The 24461-nt window shown below is 43.9% G+C and overlaps 1 protein-coding gene across 7 annotated transcripts in view; it reads right to left on the bottom strand.

Moving 5' to 3' along the window:
• The window catches only part of HHAT (hedgehog acyltransferase), a 326701-nt gene that overhangs the window by 277563 nt on the left and 24677 nt on the right, over positions 1-24461 (bottom strand). For 6 of the 7 annotated variants that reach the window (XM_058701854.1, XM_058701849.1, XM_058701855.1 and 3 more), the window contains 2 exons: positions 21083-21216; positions 8092-8159 (listed from right to left, as the gene is read on the bottom strand). In XM_058701854.1, coding sequence (XP_058557837.1) covers positions 8092-8159; positions 21083-21173 — 159 coding nt within the window. In that variant the 5' untranslated portion in view covers positions 21174-21216. The remainder of the gene's footprint in view (positions 1-8091; positions 8160-21082; positions 21217-24461) is intronic. The other variant, XM_058701853.1, reaches the window with a different exon arrangement.

Below are 24461 nucleotides of genomic sequence, written 5' to 3' on the forward strand. Positions count from 1 at the left end.
CCCGAGTTTCAGCTCCAGGCTGCAGTTCACACTGCCTAGGCTGGAAGAATCTGCTGCTTCTCTCTGAATGCCGTTAGAACACGTAAAGAAGGAGTGAGTTGGCATGTGAAGGGCTCTAATCGGAAATGCAGTCCCAGATGGCTGCAATTCAAATAATATCCAATATCGTTATCTAAAGCCGTACCTGAGAGTCTATTACCATAAGCAATGTTAGAAATAAATAATTTATAAGTGAAAGAAGTGGTGTTCAATATATATGGTGGGTTAGAGATTTTCTCAGGTTCTAATACTCTTCATAAGGATGAGGCACAACAGTCCCTCAGACAGTGGCCCCCTCTTCAGAGTACTTGGATAGTGAGTTCAGCCCTGAAAACACACACACACACACACACACACACACACACACAGAGAGAGAGAGAGAGAGAGAGAGAGAGAGAGAGAGACAGAGAGGCAGGCAGGCATGAGCAGGGGAGGCACAAAAAGAGAGGGAGACAGAATCCCAAGCAGGCTCTGCACCATCAGCACAGAGCCCCATGCAAGGCTCAAGCTCACAAACCCAGAGATCATGACCTGACCCGAAGTCAAGAGTTGGATGCTTTACTGACTGAGCCACCCGGGCGTCCCTGGAGGAGTACTACTGACCCATCATTTAAAATGCCCTGTGAGGGGCGCCTGGATGGCGCAGTCGGTTAAGCGTCCGACTTCAGCCAGGTCACGATCTCGTGGTCCGTGAGTTCGAGCCCCGCGTCAGGCTCTGGGCTGATGGCTCGGAGCCTGGAGCCTGTTTCCAATTCTGTGTCTCCCTCTCTCTCTGCCCCTCCCCCGTTCATGCTCTGTGTCTCTCTGTCCCAAAAATAAATAAACGTTGAAAAAAAATAAAAAAATAAAAAAAATAAAAATAAAATGCCCTGTGAATTAAATCATCATTCTCTCTTCAAATATAAAAAGTCATCCCTCAAAAAAAAAAAAAAAAAAAAAAAAAAAAAAGCCCAGCACCCAGAGCTTCAGGGAAAATGGCCCTAAGTCTAGCCCTCCTTTGGTTCTATGTCCCTTCACTTCCTAAGACTATCCCCTGATCAGACTCACAGGGCGTCTGCTCCCAACCATAGAGTAGGGCTGCCTCAGCCTCGGATGAATCCTTCCTGCAAGTGGCTCGTTGGAGAACCTAAAGTCAGAGAGCAGAGGCTTCTCGAGCTTTCAGGAACAGGTTTAATGGGAAGTTTGGCACCTGCCTACTAATAAATGTTGCACACATGGCACAATTCACATCCAGACTCTTTTCCCAGAACATACTACTTGGCAGCAAAGTTGTGGGACAGGAAGATATTTAACTGCTACCCACCTCCACCTGCTGGAAGCTACTAAGAGTAAAACCGAAGAATCTGACTTTTGTTGAACCACCAAGCAGATTTGGGTCAGTTCAAAGCATGGCCCTCCAGGGAGGGCCTCAGCTGAAATCTGCCTCCTCCAGGGAGCCTTCTCTGGCCATTCCAAGGTTAGAAATTCTCCCAGAAATTTTTGGCTATACTAACAAGAGACACTCACATGCCTGGAAACATTGTGTTAAGTGTAATGCTAGGGTCAATTTTCAGGCAGGACACACAAATAGGGCCAGTTGTCCTGGCTGTATATTACTGGTATCTGTTCAGTTTGCTTGAGGCCTCTCCCCTTTGTTAAACACAGACAGCAGCAGCCCTGTTAAAGCTATCTGTCAGCCTGGCATTCTCAGACACGGTGTAAGCAACTTAAGGAAAGAAACCACACCTCTTACTTCTCAGCTTCTGGCACCTCTCGCAGCCTGGGCCCCAAAGCAGTTGGTAAGTAAACAGTCACATGTAAACTGACTGCTTTGTGGCCAAGAAATTTCTCACTCAAAACATATTTCCCCACTGCAAGGTCTAAGTATTCATGGGAAACACCCCGTTTCTACTCATCCCTCTCCCTTTCCCCTTCTCTCTCTCTCTCTCTCTCTCTCTCTCTCTCTCTCTCTCTCTCTCTCTTTCACACACACACACACACACACACACACACACACACACACACACACACTTAGTTTTGCAGAGCTAAACTCTTGGTTCTAACTTCACCTTATTTCCCCTGGCTTCTTCAAGTGCCTTTATAATGAAACAATATTTTCTATGAACTAGTGGATATGAGAGAGAGGAGGGCAAAGCAGGGTGCCTGTAGGCTCAGAGTGAATGAGCAAATGTGATGTGTACCCATCTGCATCGCAGATCCCATTTGGACACAAGGCAGAGAGTGACACTTGTTTCTGTCCTCCCCAGGAAATCACCACCACCTCAGTTTCATCCTGCCATACATCAAGAAGGAAATCCAGCTGGGATGAAGCTAGATAAGAGTATACTGACAGGTAAGAAGCAGGAGTTCTTTATGTTAACAAGAGGGAAATCAAGCCCAACGTGTGCTCGTGAACCTTCCTTCCATCACCAGGCTGTGGGTTTCTTGGCCCCACCATGTGGAGATTCTTCAGCCCACATTCTCTCTGCCTGGAGGGGCTGGCAGAGAGCACAAGAATCTGCCTCTGCTGAGCAGCCCCTCTGTGAAGGGGCAAAGCTGCATAAAATCCAATTTTCTGTTAATAAGGATAGGCTTAAAGTTCTCACGCACAGCCCAAGTGCTTATTAATCTGTTCCCATCAGATGGAGGGAGGCAGAGATATATAATGACACTGGCATCATCTTTGAGAGGCTATGGCTTAACAAAAATGAGGTAAAAAACCTAAACTCTCTAAACCCGCCAGAATTTACACACATGAAACAAAGCCAATGTTGCTGAGGGACCAGTGTTCCTTTACAGTAAGCCCCCAACAAGACAGGCGTGTTCACCGTAATCCAACAAACACTAGTGGGCTCTCAGGCAGGGAGAGGTGGAGACGAAAGATCCTCTTACATCTACAACAGATGACGGTTAGATAACAACGGTTCAGGAAGGAGTCCTGGGAATGGAACTCACAGAAGAGAGAACGAAATGCCAACCGGAGGCGGGAGCAAGGGGAGAGAAGTCGGGGACGGTCCCCTCTGGGCTGTTCCTCCAGCAGAGGGGAGGTGCACACCAGTCGCAGGAAGCGTCGTGTGTAGGAAACATCAAGGCATCTGCAGGGAATGGCAGACAATCCTGTTACGTAGCAGCAAAGGGTGACCACAAGGATCCGAGGTGCTGTAACCAGGTAGGGTCAGTGGACAACTAGGCCTGAATGTCAGCTACGGAGTCTGTACTTCACACATCAGAAATGGGGGGCCATGAATGGGTTCTGAGTAACATTAGGAGATAACCCATCCCGGACATTAACTCCAGAGATGCAGAAATCTCGGGGGCTGAGGGGAGGTAAGGTAAAGGTGCAGGGTGGGCAAAGCAGGAAAATCACAAGGTTCCTGGAAGAGGCCACAGAAGACCCTATCATGGTCAGCCTCTATCTTACGCCTCCTCCCCACACCCAGCCTCCCAGCCAAGCTGAATGATTCTCGCTCTCTCATCCAGGTCCAAATGCACACTACGCCCTTCACCCACCTTCCCCACTGGCTCCCAGCACCGCCGCTGGAACCGCCATGAGTCCAGGTCATAGGCACCTTCTGCTTCCGCACGCCCCACGGAGGGTCGCACCACACGCCTCGCCACCCATCGTCACCTTTCCCCCAAACCCAGAGCCCAGTCAGGAGAGACACTGAGCCCGGAATGTCCTGGCCTCCCCACACACAGCACATCCCCTGCAAACCTCTTACACAGTAGACTCGCAAGGAATATTTGTTAAGTGAATCAAAACAGAGCTTGTTGTGTTTTTAAGTATTGAAATACAGAGGAATTAAAAATTAAGCTGAACCTGAAAATCTGTACAGGCAAAAACTTCAGTAGCTAAAAACTGTCTGTACTTTAGAATAGTACCTCTTTTCTCTCACCAAGACTTAACTGAACAAGCTTCCCTTCTCTGATCGTGTCTTTTCTTCCTAACCCTCTGACAGGCACCGAAAATCCCTCTCTGCCTCTTCTGAAAGAACTTCTTACCTACAAGGATGCCCCAGTTTCAGAACCTGCCACAGGAAGGAGTGTCTTCAGGAAAGAAGGAGGAATCAATTACATGTAAAATCTTTCGTGTTACATTAGGCTTTTGAGTGCTCTCTCCAGTAACAGTCTGCTTCTGGATTTAAATGCTTCTCTGCAGGACATTACCTGCTTGCCAGAGAAGGGGAATCAGCAAATCTCAACTCTGAAACAAGGAGGTTTTCCACGGAAGGTAAAAAATAGCAAGCACAACAACACGTACTGGGCATACGTTCTGCACCAGGCACACACATGCTGGGCCTTTTCTGTCCAGCATCTCTTTCCCCACAACCTCCCCTTCCCGTGTAATAAAATTAAGGCTCAGAGGAGGCAAAGCATTTTCCAAAATGCTGTAAACTGCATTGTGAACTCAAGTCCGACCAACTCCAAACCTGCACTCTTTCCATTATGCTACCAGAACCAGAAATGATAAAAGGGGAAAAAGTCATGACAGTACAACCTGACATAGAGCTTCGCTTGTTATCAGTTTGATTCAGACCCTGTCCAGAAGCAAGTTTCCTATATCAGGCAAGGAACATGGGCATGAAAAAGTTTCCTTTATCACTTGGGACCACCAGCAAGAAAACCAGCACGAAGACAAAGACAAGGGGACCATCAAACACCAAGACAGAGAACGGCCAGAACTGGAAAGGTACCAGGCAGGACCCATCCCTGGCCACCCATGGGCTCCCAGCACACAACTGTTCAAAGAAGCACTGGAGCCTGCAGGGAAGGGCGCTTCTAGGACCAGAGAGCAGATATTGCAAAGGATGGAAATGTCTCAGCATATGGGTCATGAGCAGTCATCGACGGCTGCACCCACACAAGCTCTCCCACCACATCTGGTGTCTCAGCAAGTGCGATTGACTTTATACCAGGCCCAAAGGCATTCCTGATTGGGCTATAATCCTCCAAACTGTTAATCAGCAAAAACTGGAGGACCATGGTCCAGCCCAGACGCCCTTCACTATCCAAGGAAGCTCCATCTTGAGTCAGCATCTCCCCACTGCCTCTTTCCCTTCTCCAGTCATGGCGATCCCCTCTGGAACAACATCTCCCTACTGAGGACCGTCCCAAATCCTACCATTCTGTGGAGCTCAGCAGTGCGGGAACTTCCTCCTCCCCAAAGCGGTTTCTGAATGCCTGGGCCACGGTGGTCTCCCCTACCTTGACTATAAACACGGGCGCACTTAGCATTTACCTACATGTCTATCCAGATGCAGTTAGTTCTGATGCATTTAACTCCAGTGTCACAACCTGGCACAGTTAAATTCAACAAAACACTCACCTCTTCTATTCTAGGCACTGAAGAGGCAAGAATGATTAAATCCCAGCCCTGACCTTGTGAGACTCACAGTCTAGTGAAGGATGGATAATGTAAGATACAACTGTCCAAATACATTTACCATCATAGGGCACAAGATACAATCCAAAGCATTCTATCACATCACCGCATCTATTTGCTTCATATCATTTAGCTCAATCTGTGGCTGTTACAATTGTCCATTTACCTACCGTCCATCTGTCCCCACCAAGAGACAACAGGACAGGAGCCTTGTCTGTCTGGTTCACTACTGTGTCCCCAACACTCAGTTCAGACATGGGCACAGAAACACACTCATTAAAAGTAGTACGTGTGGAAGGAGATAAAGAGAGAGGCAGTGAAGTGTCAGGAATGATGAGCACAAAAGCCCCAACTTAGAGGTCCAGGCAACGCTTCTGTGACAGGGAGACAACTGGGCTTGGATATGAAGAGGGAGTAAGGACCAGACCGGGAAGGGGAGAGACACAATCCAGAAGAGGAAACCGGATGACCAAAAGAAAGGGCAAATCAGAAATGACAAAGGCAGTGCAGGGAGAGCTCCTAACTATTGCGGCAGACCGGTTACTCTGGTAAATGCCTGAGACATTTTTGACGGTCATGACTTGGGTCAGTGGTTGCTGGTACAGTCCAGGGAGGCTGCGAAACACCCTGCAATGTACAGAACAGCTCCCCCACAACAAAGAATTATATGGTCTAAAATGTCAGTAGCACTGAGTTTAGCAACCCTAACATTTAAGGGATGGACTGGTCAGAGAACATTAAAGCTTTTGTCTAAAGTTCACAATTCCTACACTCACCAAATAGCTTCTTTTGATTAGAATTTGGAGCAGGGTAGCATTTGCTTACCACCTCCTGTAACCTCAACAAAAGGAAATGTTCAGCAAGGAGTGTCCAGAACCTATCTGGCCTCTCTATTAGCTGAGATAAGACTTTCAGCAGATATCCGTGCCCTCCCTAATGCTGCATTTGGCCTCTGGGTCTGTTTTATGATCTTCACCAAGATCATAGTGTCAATTTCCCTCATCCGTTGACTATCCACCAGAACTCTCTGTCTTCCCTCTAAATTCTAAGACTCCAAACTACCCAACCCATTTGCAAGGGATGAGACATAGAAAGATGAGGACAACAAGAAGCGCTCAATAGCACCAGATAAATGGATGGATGGTCAGATAAACAGAGGGATGGACAGATTTTTCAGAGTGGAAAAAGACGGAGTCCTTGGAGCTCCAAGGGCATGCATCTGTGCCTTGTGCACTTTTCCAGGAAGGCAGGGTTGTGCTGCAAGTTGACACCCACGCCTCCCCCAGCCCTGCTATGGGGGAGTGGTCTGTCATGGAGAATCCTTAGCAAAGGTCATCTCCCCCAGACTCCGTGGCCTTGGCAGGGAGTCAAGCAGCTGGACTTGAAGGAGTGGCAACAGGAGCTGGGAAGTCAGCAAAGACAAAGCCCCTTTGTCTGGAAGTGGCACACACAGCAGGACTGAGCCTGCCCCTTGGCAATGAAATCTGCGGTAGCTCCAGAACACGCTGGGGCCTGACTCTCAGTTCAGCTGCGCACGCACACGCTGCCTCCCAATCACTTCTCAAGAGCTGAAGGTCTCTTAGTCTACAATGGGTTTGTTTATTTTTGCCCCTGGCAAACAATTCGGTATTGTCTGAAACGCCTGAATTGTAACTCTAAGAGGGAAGGAAAAGAAAAAGAGGAGATCACCATTTTTTTGTTGTTGTAAAAGATCCAATAGGGGAATATTCCTAAAGAGTGGATCTTAAAGCTCACAAGGGCTACCTCCTGCTACATCTCAAATTCCACCATGGCAGAAGTTTCCCAGATTTCTTCATCTCTGAAGTGAGCATGACACCATCCACTTTACAGTCTTACTAATATCTTAAAGGGCTTTTTTTTTTTTTTTTTTTTTTTTTTGAGAGACAGAGAAACAGAACATGAGTGAGCATGTGCAGAGGGAAATAGAGAATCTTAAGCTGGCTCCACGTGGAGCCCAACATAGGGTTCTATCTCACAACTGTCAGATCTTGACCTGAGCTAAAATCAAGAGCCCGACCCTTAGGGGACTGAGCCACTCAGGGGTCCCTAAAAAGGCTTATTTAAATCAGAAACATTTACAAATGGATGCAGTGAATGAAAACTCAATTTACACCCAACTTTTCATGGGAACTTCGGGTGAGTTGAACAAAAAGCCAGGAATGGTGCCCCACACGAGGCAGGACATTCTTCCCAGTCCCAGAAAAACATAGGCCTTCCATCTAATAGAGTGGCTCCATACAAAGCCAGAGCTGGAAAGAAGGGACAGATTACCCTAGAAAATCAAAATGGAAATTGAATAAATTGCTACAATTCTAAGCAAGACCTGCAACTCTCACAGTAGAAAACTATCAGCACAGGCAGTGCCCAGTTTGGAAACGAGTTGTCTTCCAAAAGTTCATTTGTAAGTCGGGTGTTCGGAACTTGGAATGCATCCTTTTATATCCCAAGCCAGCCCACAAACACTGACGGAACTTCGAATACATCTGGCACACCACCCACGGCAAAAAAATAAAAAATAAAAAAGCAATGTTTTTATATCATTTAAAAAATCTATCAAAGCTCTCAGAAAGACAAAGACACAGCTCATCACTGGCCAAATACAAAAGTGATGCAAAATACTGAAACGAGGTTTGAAAATTGAGAAGCTTTATCATTTACCCACTAAGTACCTTCTTAAATCCTCCAAATAAAGTGCCGGCCTCCAGGTCAAACTGTCGGTCCAGTTCCTCTTCATGTTCTGACAAGAAGGAAAACAGTGTTTCATTAGTCACAAATCTAAATAAAACTGGGTTGGTTTAAAAGGAGACACATGAAGAGAAAGTGTGCTTCCTGGAAAAGCTGCCGGTGGTCTCAGCTACAGGCATGGAAACGGGTCACACACCTTGACCCGCCGCTCCAGCCTTCTGTGACGTAAGTTCCTAGAACCACGTACGTAGTGGGGCTGACAGAAATGTCCCCTTCAACTTGTAATAAAGGTCACTAATGGAGAGTGATCAAGAGAGAAAGCTTCCAGCACCAGGAACCAAAGGAGGAATTAGCAAAAATGTCTCACTTGTATAGCTGGTGAAAAATTATCTTAAACAGATCACACCACAAAATGATGATCACAGCTCCATGATATGGACATAATGCTAACAAGATTATAAAATGGAATCATATAATGGTAGTAAGTATAAGCATACAGTTGGTTTAAAACAGAAAGTATAACAAAATATTCATTCAAATACTTCTTAACGGAGTACAATAACCAGGCCCACATTTAATATATATCAGGAATGAAGCAAAATAAGACTGGCATGGCCTTTGCCCTCCTGGGGTTCATGGTACCCCAGGGAAGAGAGACGAACCAATAATGATAAATTACAACAGTGCTGATGAATACCATGTAAGGAAGTGAGGAATGTTAAGGTGTCTGTACGACGTCCAGTAGGTAGCCCAATGGGTATGAATGGAGCTCACGAGTACCCTAAGTTGGAGATGAGGACTGAGGAGTCCTCAGCATAAGGGTGATAAAGCCACCAGAATGTCTGAGATCGCCCCCAAAAGGCACAGAGTGCATAGACCAGGGAAAACCAATGCTCATCAGACCAACACCCTACAAAAAAAGCCACAGAAGAACCAAAAAGGAACTACCCAGAAAGATTACAGGAAAACCAAGTGAGTGTGCAGCCATTAAAAAATAATCACGAAATGATGCTGGTTTCACAGTAGGATCCAGGGGCAGATTCACACACACTAGAGGCAAACAGCAGCCCGACCCTCCAACCACAGGCAATACTGCCTCCAGGAACAACAGAAAAATGAGGGGTGGTAAGCACTGGCCCAGGGTGCCCCAGGGCACAACTCGAGGACACATTCACACTGTATCCTGAGTGGTCCAAGAGGTGCTGGGGAGATGTGGGATTGAAGCAGGGCTCTGGTCCTTTCTGTTACTGCTGTACACACATCACGGTGTGTGTGTGTGAACTGTGCACAGACTCAAGTCCCAGGGAAGAGCCCACAAACAAACAGAACATGATGCAATCCAACAAAGAAATAAAAGTAACAGGAACCTCCTAAAATTCATTAACATAAAAAGGGTGGAAAACCTCTAGGCCTCTGGCCTCTTCTGTTTTGGCTTCACTAACATACAAAGAGCAACCTCCAGAAACATCAGAATTGTGCAGAATTGAAACAAAGCAGAAACCTGCTTTTTTTTTTTTCTTCTTTTTTAAGAATACAACGCAGAAGCAGTGAAATTTTACAGGCTAAAGCATCAGACTTCTTGAAACTGGAACAGAGCTCCCTCTAGTGGGAAAAAGGAATCCTACACAGATAGAATTCCTACTGATCAACTGAAATACTATAGGAGACACCGTCATACAAAATATAAAAAGATGAAATTAATTTTAGCATATTTTATTTATCTCAACATGGAATCAGTATTAAACAATTACGGATGAGTCATTTTACATTCCTTTTTCTTACTAATTCTTCAAAGTCCAATATACATGTTATCCTTACAGCACATCTCAATTGGAAACGGTCACATTTTGAGTGCTTGTATGGCTAACGGCTACAGTATTGGACAGCACAGCTCTCCACCAAAAATCCTCTTTCAGGTTTAGAGAATTTCTACAATTCACCCTCGTCTGATTTCTACACACACACACACACACACACACACACACACACACACACACACACAATACATTCGCAACCCCTTTGGAAATCACTGCCTCCAAACCATCTTAAGTTAGTTGACAATGTGCTGCTATGTAATTTGGTTGAGAGAAGAGAATGGCCGCTGAAAACGTGTAGCGGGAAATCCTTCCTGAAGAGCTTCAGCCCTCAGAACCTCTCCAACGAGACCCTCCAGGTAGGGATCCCATATTCCCATACTAGAGGCAAGAGATTTCATCATACCTCACACACACTCAAGCAAAAGGACCCTGCAAATGGAGAGAAGCCTTCCCTGCCTGAGCATTTCTCTCCACACCACACAGGCCTGTCGGGCAGAGCCAGCTCTTTCTTCGAGGTGCCCTGGTTCTATCTCCCAAAATTCCGCGCTCCACAAAACTGCCTGAGAGCATAGAAATGAAGCAATTTCTGCTGATGAGCCCTCATTACTAAATCAGCTGTTGATTCTCCCCACTCCAACCACCACCCAACAAAAGGATACATCAAAGTCCCATTCTACCTACTGAGTGAGAGGATTTGCATTTTAATCGATGCCAATGAGCTGTGTTGGTAAACCACTTACTTAAAAGCACTAACTAACCTACCCTTTTCACCCTCAACATTATGATAGGAAACCATTTCTGGGGTAGGGTGGGGGTAATTAGAGGGCAATAATCAGGAAGAGGGGAAACACACACACACACACACACACACACACACACACACACCCTCGTCTGACACCAGCCACTGCCAGGGACCAGCACACCCAATCATGGCTTAACATGTCCTGCTGTTTCTATGCATTTGAAAAATTCCAATCAGCTCCTACTGATTCTTTATTTCTCTAGGAAGCCGCTGGGTACAGCAGACTGTGGCAGTAAGTAAATGAGTGGAGAAAGGGAGCAGAAAAGATGGGCTTCTCAAGATAAGAGAATTTAATAGTAAGCACCTCTCAAACATTCATATGAAATATAGAGAAGGATGGCAGTGCTGGTTTTTCCAGGACAACTCCTGAGAAATGGGAGGCCCTCTCCTCCCTTCTCCCAATTCCCACTAAGGGAATGAAAACTTGATTTGGAAATAGCCCAAGCAAAAGCAAATCAAATATGTAAATAGGATGCAAAGCAATATATAACATAAACAGCCTTCAAATCTAATAGGGCTGCTCATCTGCTACTCACCTGAAAGAAGCCAGGCCACCAGGGACGCGACTTGCATGGAAATCCTTAGGGCTCCAAGAAAGGAGGAAGCAGCCCGGGACTGAGATGGAACACTCCAGCAAAGAGGAAGCCATAAGCTCCTGCATTTCTCTTGTGTTGACACAACAGGGAGCCCTGGCTGGACGAGTGAGGAGGAGCTGTGGAGTCCAACACTGAGGGTTGCCTTCAAATGCCCTCCAGCCCAGGCCCTGTCTCAAGTCACCGTAAGAAGTTTACTGCAGGTGTTCAGAAAGTAGCCTCTCTGGAAGCCGACACTCCCCTCCTTTGAGGGCCAGGGTCCACAATGGAGGAGAAGGCCAGACAAGCCTGAGAGGATAGGCCAGGAAGCTTAGATTCCGAGCAGGAAAGCCGGAACTCAAATGTTTCCTATGACCCTGGCCACAGGTGACAGGGGAAAGAGGGTCAACTCGAACATGAAGCATTGCCAAACAGATCACTAGGAGCCTGAGCTGTGACACCACACTACTGATGCTAGCCACGAAGATAGGCTGTCCACTTCTTGGCTCCCCCAGGGGCTATGCATCTGGGTCCTTTCACAAAAGACCTGTTGACTAAAGGGTCCCCGGTGGCCCCTTCCACGGTTATAAGGGCAAGGCCACCTGTTGGAAAACAGGACCAGTGGTCACCCCCCCATTTCCCCTCCCAGAACTGGGCCCTCCAGAGTTGCCGGTTCGTCTTGCAACCAAATTCCTCTAGTCACAAAAGCAGGGAGGATAACTTTTCTCCTGATGACAAAGCCCATCCCTCATGAGAAGTTAGTGTGTTGTATGAACGTGACAAAGAATCTCTAAACGTGCTGCTATATCCTTTCCTCATAAACAAAGACTAGGGGTAAGTGAGAAGCACAGGTGAGTTTAGGAATAAACAGGTAGAAGGTGAAAATGCTCAACTACAGTTGTATCCCACTTTAAGGACAACTAGTATATAAACAAAGAAATTGGACGTGGCCACTCAAATCCTTTGTTGCATGTTTGCTTAAATATCAGGGCTTCCTGGTGCCATGGAGTTTATTTAGAGAAACATTAACCTCAGCTCACTGAAGATTTTTAAAAACAAAAATAAAATGTCTGTGAAATGGAAATGCCAATTTATGGACAACACCATTCTGTTTAATATCCAACTAATCCTAATATCCAACTTTTCAGGCAGAGAGCACAGCATAACAGCTAAGCCTGGGCTCTGTAAAGCCAAAAGGATCTAGGGTAGCCTACTGTTCATTACAGAATAATCGTCACAGGAAAAAAGTGGTAGAATTTATAAATAAACCCAAGAGATTGTATTTTGAGAAAGCAAACAAATACGCTGAATAGACAAAACCTTTGTAAATTCCCTAAAGCAGGAAAAAAAAAAAAATGAGACATGTACGTTTCAAAACATTGTATGACATGGGGCACCTGGGTGGCTCAGTTGGTTAAGTGTCCAACTTTGGCTCAGGTCATAATCTCATGGTTCATGAGTTCGAGCCCCACATCGGGCTCTGTGCTGACAGCTCGGAGCCTGGAGCCTGCTTCGGATTCTGTGTCTCCCCCCCTCTCTCTGTCCCTCCCCTGCTCATGCTCTGTCTCCCTCTGTCTCTCAATAATAAATAAATGTTAAAAAAAATTTTTTTTAATAAAAATTTTTTTTAAAAAATTAAAAACAAAAACATTATATGACCTACAACTGGATGTTAATACATTTGAAAATTTCAATGAAATGGAAAAATATAGGGCGCCTTGCTGGCTCAGTAGGCAGAGAACATGACTCTTGATCTCAGGCATGTGAGTTTGAGCCCCATGTTGGGTATAGAGATTACTTAAAAATAAAATCAGAGAGGAAAGAAAAGTATAAATTACTCGAACTGACTTCAGAAAACCTAAATATAACCTGAAATAACTGAAAGATACTGAAGTTTTCAGTGAATATATCTATTTCCAGAGACCCCATGCCCAGACAAACTTACAAGTGAAGAATATCAAACTTTGATGCTGACATTTCGCACACTATTTAAACAGTTCCATAACATGACAGAAAATGAAAAGTTTCTCCATTCCTATTATAAAGTTAACAGAATGCTAATACTGAAATCTGATTAAGTGGAAAATAAAACCACAGGCCAACGAATCTCACTTAGAAATTAACTAAAAGAAAAAAACTTGGAAACAAGGCATGTATTTGAAAATACCACGGTCAAAGGTTTGATGTAGGAATCCATATAAACTAGACTGCAAAATTTATTTCTTTAAAATATCATGTCAACAGCTTGGAAAGGGAAAACTACGCAATCATCTGTATAGTTGCTTTAAAAATGAATTCAACATTTATTGCTAATTTTAAAAATTTAGTAAAGGGGGCTAACCAGATTCATTAGCATGATTAAAAAAAAAAAAAAAGCAAAACTTACTCAATTTTTCAGTAATGGTAAAAACTATAGAGGGATTTCCATTAAAGTTAGAATTAAAAATTGGGTCGCCTGGGTGGCTCAGTCAGTTAAGCTCTGACTTCAGCCCAGGTCATGATCTCACAGTTCATGAGTTCGAGCCCTGCGTCAGGCTCTGTGCTGACAGCTTGGAGCCTGGAGCCTGCTTCGGATTCTGTGTCTCCTTCTCTCTCTCTCTCTGCCCCTCCGCAGCTCATGTTCATACTTTGTCTCTGTCAAAAATAAATAAACTTAGGGGCACCTGGGTGGCTCAGTCGGTTAAGCGGCCAACTTCAGCTCAGGTCATGATCTCGCGGTCAGTGAGTTCAAGCCCCACGTCAGGCTCTGTGCTGACAGCTCAGAGCCTGGAGCCTGTTTCAGATTCTGTGTCTCCCTCTCTCTGACCCTTCCCTGTTCATGCTCTGTCTCTGTCTCAAAAATAAATAAACGTTAAAAATAAATAAATAAACTTAATTTTTTTAAGTTAGAATTAAAAATAGCATTCTTTCTCAACTACTACATTGTTCTAAAAGTCCCAGCTAAACAATAACAGAAGAAACAAAACCATTAGTATCAGCTGTGGATGATATTGTCTAAACACAAAAATCAGGAAAAATCAAAGATAAGTTAATGGAACATTAAGAGAATTCAATAAACTGTTGGAATATAACATACACAAATCAAAACAAATACCTTTAGACCAGAAATAATTAGCTACAAGTTACAGGAAATACAATAGGAAAATTTCCCAATCATAAAAGGAAAAAAAAGAAAGAAAGACTCTGAATAGAAATTTTTGCAGGACCTATTATGAAGAAGGCCAGGAAACTTTATTGAGGGAAACAATAGACCTTGAATGCACAAAGAAAAAATACCATATCCTGGATGAAAAAGTACAATATTATAAGAATGTTAATTATTTACAAATTAATTTCTAGGCTTACTGTAATTCTAATGAAAATCCTGTTGAGATTTTTTTTAGAATAGTTTCAAATATGTATACAAGAAGAATAAACCAGTAAGAATAGCTAAGTGTGGAAATGAAGAAGGATGAATAGTAACTTACTCTATCAGATACTCAAATATTTTATAAAGCATTTGTAATTAAAACCGTGCAGTTAATGATGTGTGAACTGATTGAGAAATCAATGAAACAGAGAAGACATGCCCACCCCTCAAACAATCTGGGGTATATGTAAGAATTTAGCAATGATTGGGCCGCCTGGGTGGCTCAGTCAGTTAAGTGCCTGATTCCTGATTTAGGCTCAGGTCATGATCTCACAGTTTGTGAGGTCAAGACCCACACTGGGCTCTGTGCTGACAGCATGGAGCCTGCTGGGGATTCCGTGTCTCCCTCTCTCTGCCCCTCCCTAGCTCGCTCACAGCCAGCGCGTGCTTGCTCTCTCAAAAATAAACATTTAAAGAAAAAATATTAAACAATGATCAAGACTGCATCATAATTCAATATAGAAAGAGTTAATTGTGTTTGGTTATCTATTTGGGAAAATTTTAATTTTTTCCCTTCATATGATATACCAGATACATAGGAGATGGGTTAAAGAAGAAAGCTCAAGTTGCTGAAATACAAGAAGAGAGATGTTCTCCAAAAGAAGTATTACTGGCACATCCTTCCTGGAGAAGGGGAAATCTGTCTAAAACCTTAAAAATATTCATGCAGTTTGACTCTATGACTCCTCTGGAAATCCTTCTTCCAGAAATGCTTCTGAGAAAAGCTATCAGGTACAATACAATACAAAGAGATTCCTTATAAAATAACCATTCAACTCACACAGTTGGAATATAATGGAAGAGAGCAAACCCAAAGAAACAATAAGGAAGGAAATAAAAGCAGAAATCAATGAACTGGGGCACCTGGGAGGCTCAGTCAGTTAAGCATCCAACTTCAGCTCAGGTCATGATCTCACAGTTCGTGGGTTCGAGCTCCACATCGGGCTCTGTGCTGACAGTTCAGAGCCTGGAGCCTGCTTTGGATTCTGTGTCTCCCTCTCTCTCGGCCCCTCCCCTGCTCCCTCGCTCTCTCTCAAAAATAAACATTTAAAAAAAATTAAAAACTAAAAAAGAAATCAATGAACCAAGAAAAAAAAAAAAAGGAAACAACTGAGAAAATCTAACAAAGCCACAAGCTGAAAAGATTCATAAGCTCTCTGGCACAGATGATCAAAGCAAAAAACTAGGAGGAAGGGAGGGAAGGAGGGATGAAAAGACAAACAAGGGAGGAAATTAGGGAGACAGTGAAGGAGAAGATGTAAAACAAAATACACAATAAGAGAGAAAAGCAAACCACAGAAACAAAATATTTTTAAATACGAGTATTATGAACAATACACTAACCAAACTGAAAACCCACATAAATGTATAGATCCTCAGAAAGCTACAAAATGTCAAAATAGGTCCAAGAAGAAATAAATTTGAACATAAACCAATAAATAAATTGAAACAGGAGTCTAAGACTTCCCTTCCCAGATGTTTTCCCAGGTGACCTCACAGCATTCAGGTTTTCACAGATAATTCAACTGTTTTCATGTCAAGAATTACACCAGACTGACATGAAAACAACAATATATGGCCCTCTTTTAGGTGTAAGCGTTAACAGAGCTACCACATGGCATAATCTCCTCTTTCTTCATGTTAAGTGTATGCAGAGAGACATAAAAGTGTCCTACATCTACTGAACCACGAGGGCATAAACTTAACGCAGTAGGTCTGGATTAGCCACAACGTTGTCGAGCGCCAGGGGAGAGGTCACCAAGCATAGCAGATCACCACCACCCCACCCCACGTATTTCCAGATGACTCGGAGATGCTCTACGCCTGGTAGAGTCGGGAGGAAGAAGGGGTGCTCTGTTCAGTCCCTGCTGTGAATTTACCAAAAGATTCCATTTGACTAAGGCCATTAAAATCAGTCTGCTGTCCCTAATGGCCTGGCAACCGTGCTTCCACAGAGCGCAGTGAACAGGATGCCTGCTCCATGCCCAGAGAAAGCAGCCGTGCAGATGCCCACTGGTGGCATTTCACTTAACGGGTAAGTTTGGAGCCTGTAATATGTTCTAGGCACTATATTTTCTCCAGATACAAATGTCCCAAAAAAGTTTACAGAAGACAGTTTTCCCAGTGACCTACTTCTACCATGTGGGTAAACAGCACTTTTCCCCAAATTAGACAGTAAGACAAACAGTAAGTCAAACAGCATGACCACCTCTGGGTCAGCTGAGGTGTAGAAAAGCTTTGTGCTATCCACAGAAGGATTCCCTCCACCCTGATCCCAGCAGCTCCCATGACACAGAAAGGGAAAATTTTATTCCAGTGGGATACAGTTTTAAAATTTAATAGAATAGACAGAAGAGCTTCCTCTTTTAAAGCAAGGTGCTTTAGGAATTAAATTATCAATAAATAGGAGAGGCAGAATAGGATAAAATATTGGGGCTAGAGTTGGACACATTGGAGTTTAAACCCAGTTCCATTGGAACTTATTAGACATGTTACCTTGGATAAATTATATTTTTCAGCCTCTGCATCCTCATCTGGGTAAAGAAGTACAACACCCATTGTGGTAAAGAGACTCCAAAGATGACCGCCATACATTCCATGCACAGGCGTGCTGCTCCAGCCATATGGAGGTATAGTCTTTCCTCCCCCTGAATCTGGACTGGCGCTGTGGTTTGCTTTGACCAATAAATGAGGTAGAGGTGAGCTGTACAACTTCCCAGGCTGAGCTTCAAGAGATCCGTAGCTTCTGCTTTTGGGCACTTGCAGTACTCCCTCTTGAACCCAGCTGCACTGTTAGGAGAAACGTAAGCCATGTGGAGAGCCATGCAGACAGAACCTCTGCATGCTAGCTGACAGCCACCCGCTGAGGTCTTGGCCAGCCATGTGAGTGAGCCACCAGATGCCTGCAGCCCCAGCTAACACAAAGCAGACCTGTCCTGCTGAGTCCAGGAGAGGTTTGCTAAAAACAAAGTCTCACAGACCACAAAAATGAATTAGTGTTATCCATAACATCAATAAGACAAAAAAGAAAAACCACATGATCATATCAATAGATGCACAAAAAGCATTTGACAAAATCCAACACTCATTTATGATTAAAAACTCTCAGCAAACTAGAGATAGAAGGGAACTTCCTCAACTGGATAAAGAACATCTACAAAAAACATACAGTAAACATCATACTTAATGGTCAGAAAGCTTTCTCACTAAGATCAGAAAAAAGGCAAAAGTGTCCTCTCTCACCATTCCTTTTTAATATCATAATGGCAGTCCTACCTAGTGCACTAAGAAAATGAAATAAGGTATGCAACATGGAAAGGAAGAAATAAAACTGTCTTTGTATGCAGATAATATGAATATCTATGTAGAAAATCCAAAGAATCTACAAAAAAAAAAAAAAAAAAAAAAAAAAAAAAAAAAAAAAAAAAAAAAAACTCCTGGAACTAATAAGCAATTATAGCAAGGTTGCAGGATACAAAATAAATACACAAAAGTCAGTTGCTTTCCTACAGATGAAAAACAAACAAGTGAAATTTAAAACTGAGAACAATACCATTTACATTAGCACAACAAAAAAGTGAAATATCTAGGTATAAATCTAACAAAATACATACAAGTTATATGTTAGGAGAACTAGAAAACTCTGATAAAAGAAATAAAAAAACTAAAAGGACAAATTGAGAGCTATTCCATGTTCATGGATATTGTTAAGAGGTCAGTCTTACTCAGCTTCATCTATAGAGTCCATGCAATCCAAACCAAAATCCCAGGAAGCTCTCTTGTGGATAATGACAACATGATTCTAAAGTTTATATGGAGAGGCAAAAGATCCAGAATGGCCGACACAATATTGAAGGACAAGAACAAAGTGAGAGGACTAATATCACCCAAATTCAAGACTTATTTTTTTTTTAAAGAATACTTAGTCTAATTTTTTCTCAATGTTTATTTATTTATGAGAGAGACAGAGACAGAGCACAAGTGGGGGAGGAGCTGAGAGAGAGGGAGACACAGAATTTGAAGCAGGCTCCAGGCTCTGAGCTGTCAGCACAGAGCCCGACACAGGGCTCAAACTCACAGACTGTGAGATCATGACCTGAGCCAAAGTCAGACTGAGCCAGCAGGTGCCCCCCCAAATTCAAGACTTATTACAAAGCCTTATGACTCAAGAGACCGTGGTGTTGATGAAAGAACAGACAAATAGGTGAATGGAACAGAATAGAAAGCCGAGAAAAAGACCCACATAGATACAGTCAACTGACCTTTGACAAGGAGCAAAGGTAATACAACAGAGAAGAGGTATTCTTTCAACAAATGCTGGAACTAAATGTCCACATGCAAAACAACTGAATCTAGATGCAGACTTTACACTCTTCACAAAAAATAATAGCAAATGGATATTATAGATCTGAATATAAACACTACTGAATCTTTAGAAGATAAGGTAGGAGAAAATCTAGATAACCTTGGCTATGGGAATTACTTTTTAGATACCAAAGACACAATGCATGAAAGAAACAATTGGTAAACTGGACTTAACCAAAATTTAAAGTATCTGCTCTGTAAAAGACACCATCAAGACAGTAAGATGACAAGCCACAGACTGGAAGAAAATATTTGCAAAAGACAGGTTATCCAAAATACACAAAGAACTATTAAAACTCAAAAAGAAAATAAACAACCCAATTAAAAAATGGGCAAAGACCTGAACACCTCACCAAATAAGACTCTATATATGTGTGTGTGTGTGTGTGTGTGTGTGTACGTATATACATATATACAGTCTTATGGCAATAAGCATATGAACAGATTCTCCACATTACATCAGGGAAATGCAAATTAAAACAATGAGATACCACTTACACACTCACTAGAATGGCCAAAATCTGGAATACGGACATCAATTTATGGAAAAGACTGCCTCATAAGGTGAAGCCTCGTGATGAAGACGGCAGAGGGACATGGTAGAAGGAGCCAGCTCTCTGACGCTATCTAGACACAATACGAGGCTTGTAACAATTATGTTGGAGGCTGCGTTTCTGCTGCCAAACGTGCCTTCAAAGTAATAAATATACCATATCATAGGGCTGTTCTAAAGATTAAATGAGACAAGATACAATATGTGAAGTATCTAATACAGTGCCTGACATAGAGTAGGTTAGCTCCTCCTGCATGGGCCCTGGGAGCTCAAAGGCTCCAGCAGGGGAATGCAAATACTTGGCCAGACTTGAGAAAACAATAGTGCTCATCTACTTTAGATGAGCCGTCTCTGCCACCAAGTTCCTGACTCTGAGTGGGACATATGTAGAATGGAAGAAAAGTCAATCCTGGTGATGTACATCCAAATCAGTCCGAGTAATATAGAAGGAGGTAGGTGTTCGGGGCAGAGCACTCTCAACTTTGCAATTTTAAGTGGACTTTTCAGCATACTCTCCTGTCTTCAAGATAAAGTCCAAACTCCTCAGATCAATATGCAATGTCCTTCACAGGCTCTCCCTGCTTTTTGATCTAGGCTCAACTCCAGCCACTGTCCCCTCACACTCTACACTCCAGTCCTCCCGAGGGGTTTGTAGTTGCCAGACCATGCGATGCTTCCCCACACCCCAAAGGCTTGCCCATTTGCTTGCAAACCCATCTCTGTCCACAGATCCTCTGACGCCTTCTCTACCTTCCTGGCTCCTGTTCTGCCTTGACAAAGCCCAGAAATTATCATCAACTAGGAAACTGTCCCTGACCACGCAAGAGGCCATCTTGGTCCCTCCACATTTCTGTCTCCCATTCTTCCACAGTATGGGAAGTTTTAGTGGCACATGGCCACCAAGCTAAGGACAATGTTCCCCAGTTTCTCGGCTGTGGCCATAAAACCTGATGCTGGTCAACTAGGGGTAAGCAGAAGTGACAAGGGTAACTTGCCCAACAGGAGGGTTTCCATACCCCTTCCTATGGGCTGAAATGCAGATTTAGTGATGATTCTTCTTCAACAAGCATATGAAAATCACTAAACACAGCAGAACAAAAGGATGAAAGGAGTCTGGGCCTCCAACACCTTGAGCTGCCTCCACATATCTCAGAAGCAATGAGGGTGGAAGAGAAACATAAGAGGTTACTGCAGATCACCTCCACAGCCTTCAATGGCCATTGAATCAAACCTTCCTATTACAGAAGACCAGCCACCGGATCCCCTCAAAGTTCCAGGATGAGGGTGGAAAACTGCATTGATTCAGGTCACGGACTCAAAGTGTCCCAGACAAGGGAAAGCAAAGCAGGGTCCAAGTTATCCCAAGCCCATTAGACAATTTTTCTGACTCTTCTACCTCTGAGTACTTCCTTCCTCCTTCCTTTCTTGAGAGAAGTTCAGGAAAGCTGGGGTCTTACCTCTTGAGACTTTGTAAACTTCATAGAAAGAATATAAGTGGAAGCCTAGTGAAGCAAATAGGTAAAAAGACAGTTCCCATCGGGGCAGCATTGCTCCTCGTGACAAAGGGTCTTGGCAGACACACTGAGAGTTTCTAGGAAGAGAAACAGAAATAAAAACATTAAGCCGCAGACATGACACTAAGGAACAGAATCTTATCAGTTCACTTGCTCTCCTAAGGACCCATCACTATTTAAGGTGATACAGATAGAAACCCAGTCACACTTCCTTCTGCCAGTAACTGTCTGCATCTTGCATCCAACATGCACACATACGCATACACGCACACACCCTGCCTGCCCCGGCTTGGGCAGGTCTTCCCTATGAGCTCCCACAGCACCCCATCTGCCTCTGCACCCCAGACAGTTGTGTGTTCAATGCCTGACACGCCTGCCTCCCCCTATGGGGTAAGCGTTTGGAGAGCAGGGACCATGATTCACTGAGTCCCCAGTAACCAACATGGGCTGTGGAATGTAGCAACAAGGGAATAGTGCTCCATGAATAATAAATGGCTTCAAATCCTGAATAGAAGAAAAGTACAGATCTCTAAAACTCTTCTAAGCCAACAGCTTTAACCTCCTCATTCTCCCCTTCAGATGTCATCTGAAGTCGTTTATATGAATGGATGAATGAAAATTACTGTCTTCCATCTTGTATAAACTTAACGGAGGTGAATAATGTGACTCCCATCAGCTATGGCAGACACTGCTAGCAGCCCACCCCATAATATTTAGTCTCCCTTCCTATACAGTAATGGAATTTTTAACTGAACGCATGGATGCTAAGCTCAACTATATAGTGTAGCCATGTGTGGGCATTTGAATAGTCCTGGGTGGCTCAGTTGGTTAAGCATCCAACTTTAGCTCAGGTCATGATTTCATGGTCCGTGAGTTCGAGCCCCACATCGGGCTCTGTGCTGACAGCTCAGAGCCTGGAGCTTGCTTCAGATTCTGTGTCTCCCTCTCTCTCTGTCCTTTCCCTGCTCATACTTGGTCTCTCTCTTTTCTGCTCAAAAATTTGTGTATAGTCCTGCGTAGAAGGCAATGATCATCCCCTTCCTGCTGGGAAAAGCTGGAACAGCCACATGGGGACAAGAGGTGAAAGCCATGTGGAAAAATAAGATCGAGAAGCCTCAGTCCCTGACTCCGTGTACCACCTCACCCCCAAAACTTCCCTGGACCATTTATACCTATACTATCAAATGAAAGAGAAATGCACTTCCAGGTTGTTTAAGCCTCTGCTATTCTCGATCTCTCTCTTATGGCAGCCATGTCTATATTCTACATATTATTAGAGCAGGTGATAGGAAGTCCTAAAATTCTTCAAATGAAATCATCAGCTCCTAAGCAACAAAAAGTTAAATGGCTCACATTGTTTTCCTTAAGCCTCTCAAATATGTCTCACTGTGGATGCCAAATTAAAATAGGAGCAAAATTTTAAGCCCCAAGAAAATACTTCCTCATATGGGACAGTAATGCCAAAATCAAAATTCATACATTATCTCATTTTATTTTCACAATACCCTAGCGAAGAAGGTGGAGCAAGAGAGACAGGCAATTCACAGATGACAAATGTGAAACAGGATAAGGCCCCACAGTCAGAAATAACTGAGCCAGGGCTCAAATCCAGGTCGTCAGACCACTGGGCCCCCCATGCCTCCCCTCAGCCACGGCTAGCCCCATTAATGCCCGTTCACAAAGTTACTTGTCCCTAGAGCCTGGCTCAAAATCCGCCACGCCCAAACTCCTTTCTCCAGGCTGAGACAGCAGAAAAAAAATACACACTTCGGCTTTCATAAAATAGAAGGCCAGAAGTCAGTGGTCCTCCAACCAGAGTGCCCCTTGGTAATGACCTAAACGCTGCTCAGGCAGTTTGGTCTCCTGCAACTGAAGGCATCCAGAAGTAGGCACTCGTGCTTTCAATCCCAAACACTCAGCAACAACAACACCTTCTCAGGTCCCCCTGCTATTTTTCAGAACCACTTCTGGCTTTAAACAATTCTACTCACACTTCATTTTTAAATACCGGGCATCTCCTAGAAAACTTCAGAATTTCTTTCTGGAACTTTGTGGGAATATGGTAGTCTCCACTTTAGTGGGAAGTTAACTTTAACCTCTGGGTTTTAGGAGTCTCCTTTCAAAGGATGTTAGTATTATATTGGATGGTCTCCTCACCTCATTAAGAATATGTGATTAGTTGGGGCACCTGGGTGGCTCAGTCAGTTAAGTGTCCGTCCGACTTCAGCTCAGGTCATGATCATGCGATTTGTGGGTTCGAGCCCTGCATCGGGCTCTGTGCTAAAAACTCAGAGCCTGGAGCCTGCTTAGGACTCTGTGTCTCCCTCTCCCTCTGCCCCTCCCCCATTTGTGCTGTGCCTCTCTGCCTTTCAAAAATAAACATTAAAAATTTTTTTTTACAAATATGTGACTAGCAAGGGCTGAACTCCTAAAAATGCTACTGAAATGTGAACATAATCTTAAAGATTAAATGAAAATTCTAGAAGCCCTGCTGTTTAGCAGCTTTTCAGGGACACTGTCTTCTAGGACAATTCCTCTGCATTAACAAGTTAACTTTCGGGGAACTAGAAACACTTCGCTGTACTGTGTATATCTTGCAGACCCACACAAAGATACACAGTCATGAGCAACAAAGCGGCAGGGCTGTATCTTCACATCTAAAATTTGGGGGCTGGACCAAATAGCCTCCATCTGCCAGCATGCTGGGAAATCCTGCACCAAGCAGACCTAGGGGGGAGTCCCGGCTCTGCCATTTGCTGGCTGAGGAACTTGAGTGGGTCACAACCTCTTAGATAGGTTTCCTCATGGGGCTGTTGAATGAATTAAATGTAAAATGCTTCTCCAAGGCCTGGCACAGAATTAGTACCCAATACATATTAGCTATGATCCGTCCAACGGGACCAGTTAGTGAATTTAATTCCTCAGAAGCCTACCTCGCCAGAGCCTGGTTTTTCTTCCTGAGCTGATGAAATATCACTGACCCTCCGTGGGGCGTGGCCATGCCCTCTGCTGCTGAACGGCATCCCCAGAGCTCTTGCTAAGGTCTCACACCTTGTCCACACCCCAGCCCAACCCCAGGCCACCAGACAGCAAACACACGGTCCTTGGAGGCCACCTGGACAGCTTTCTGCCCAACACATCTTCCTCACCACTACTTTGCTAATCCCCAAAGGAATTACATGCATACTCCCTCCTGTCTTATTTCATCCCTCACAGTTCCAGGAACGCCACCTCAAAACTCTACCCCACAGGCACTCAAGTGTCCTTAACAGTCCTCTCCTCCCAACACCACTCTTTTTAACTCTTGCCCACCCATCTCAAG

The sequence above is a fragment of the Neofelis nebulosa genome, chromosome 15 (assembly GCF_028018385.1).
Source record: "Neofelis nebulosa isolate mNeoNeb1 chromosome 15, mNeoNeb1.pri, whole genome shotgun sequence".
Classification (NCBI taxonomy): domain Eukaryota; kingdom Metazoa; phylum Chordata; class Mammalia; order Carnivora; family Felidae; genus Neofelis; species Neofelis nebulosa.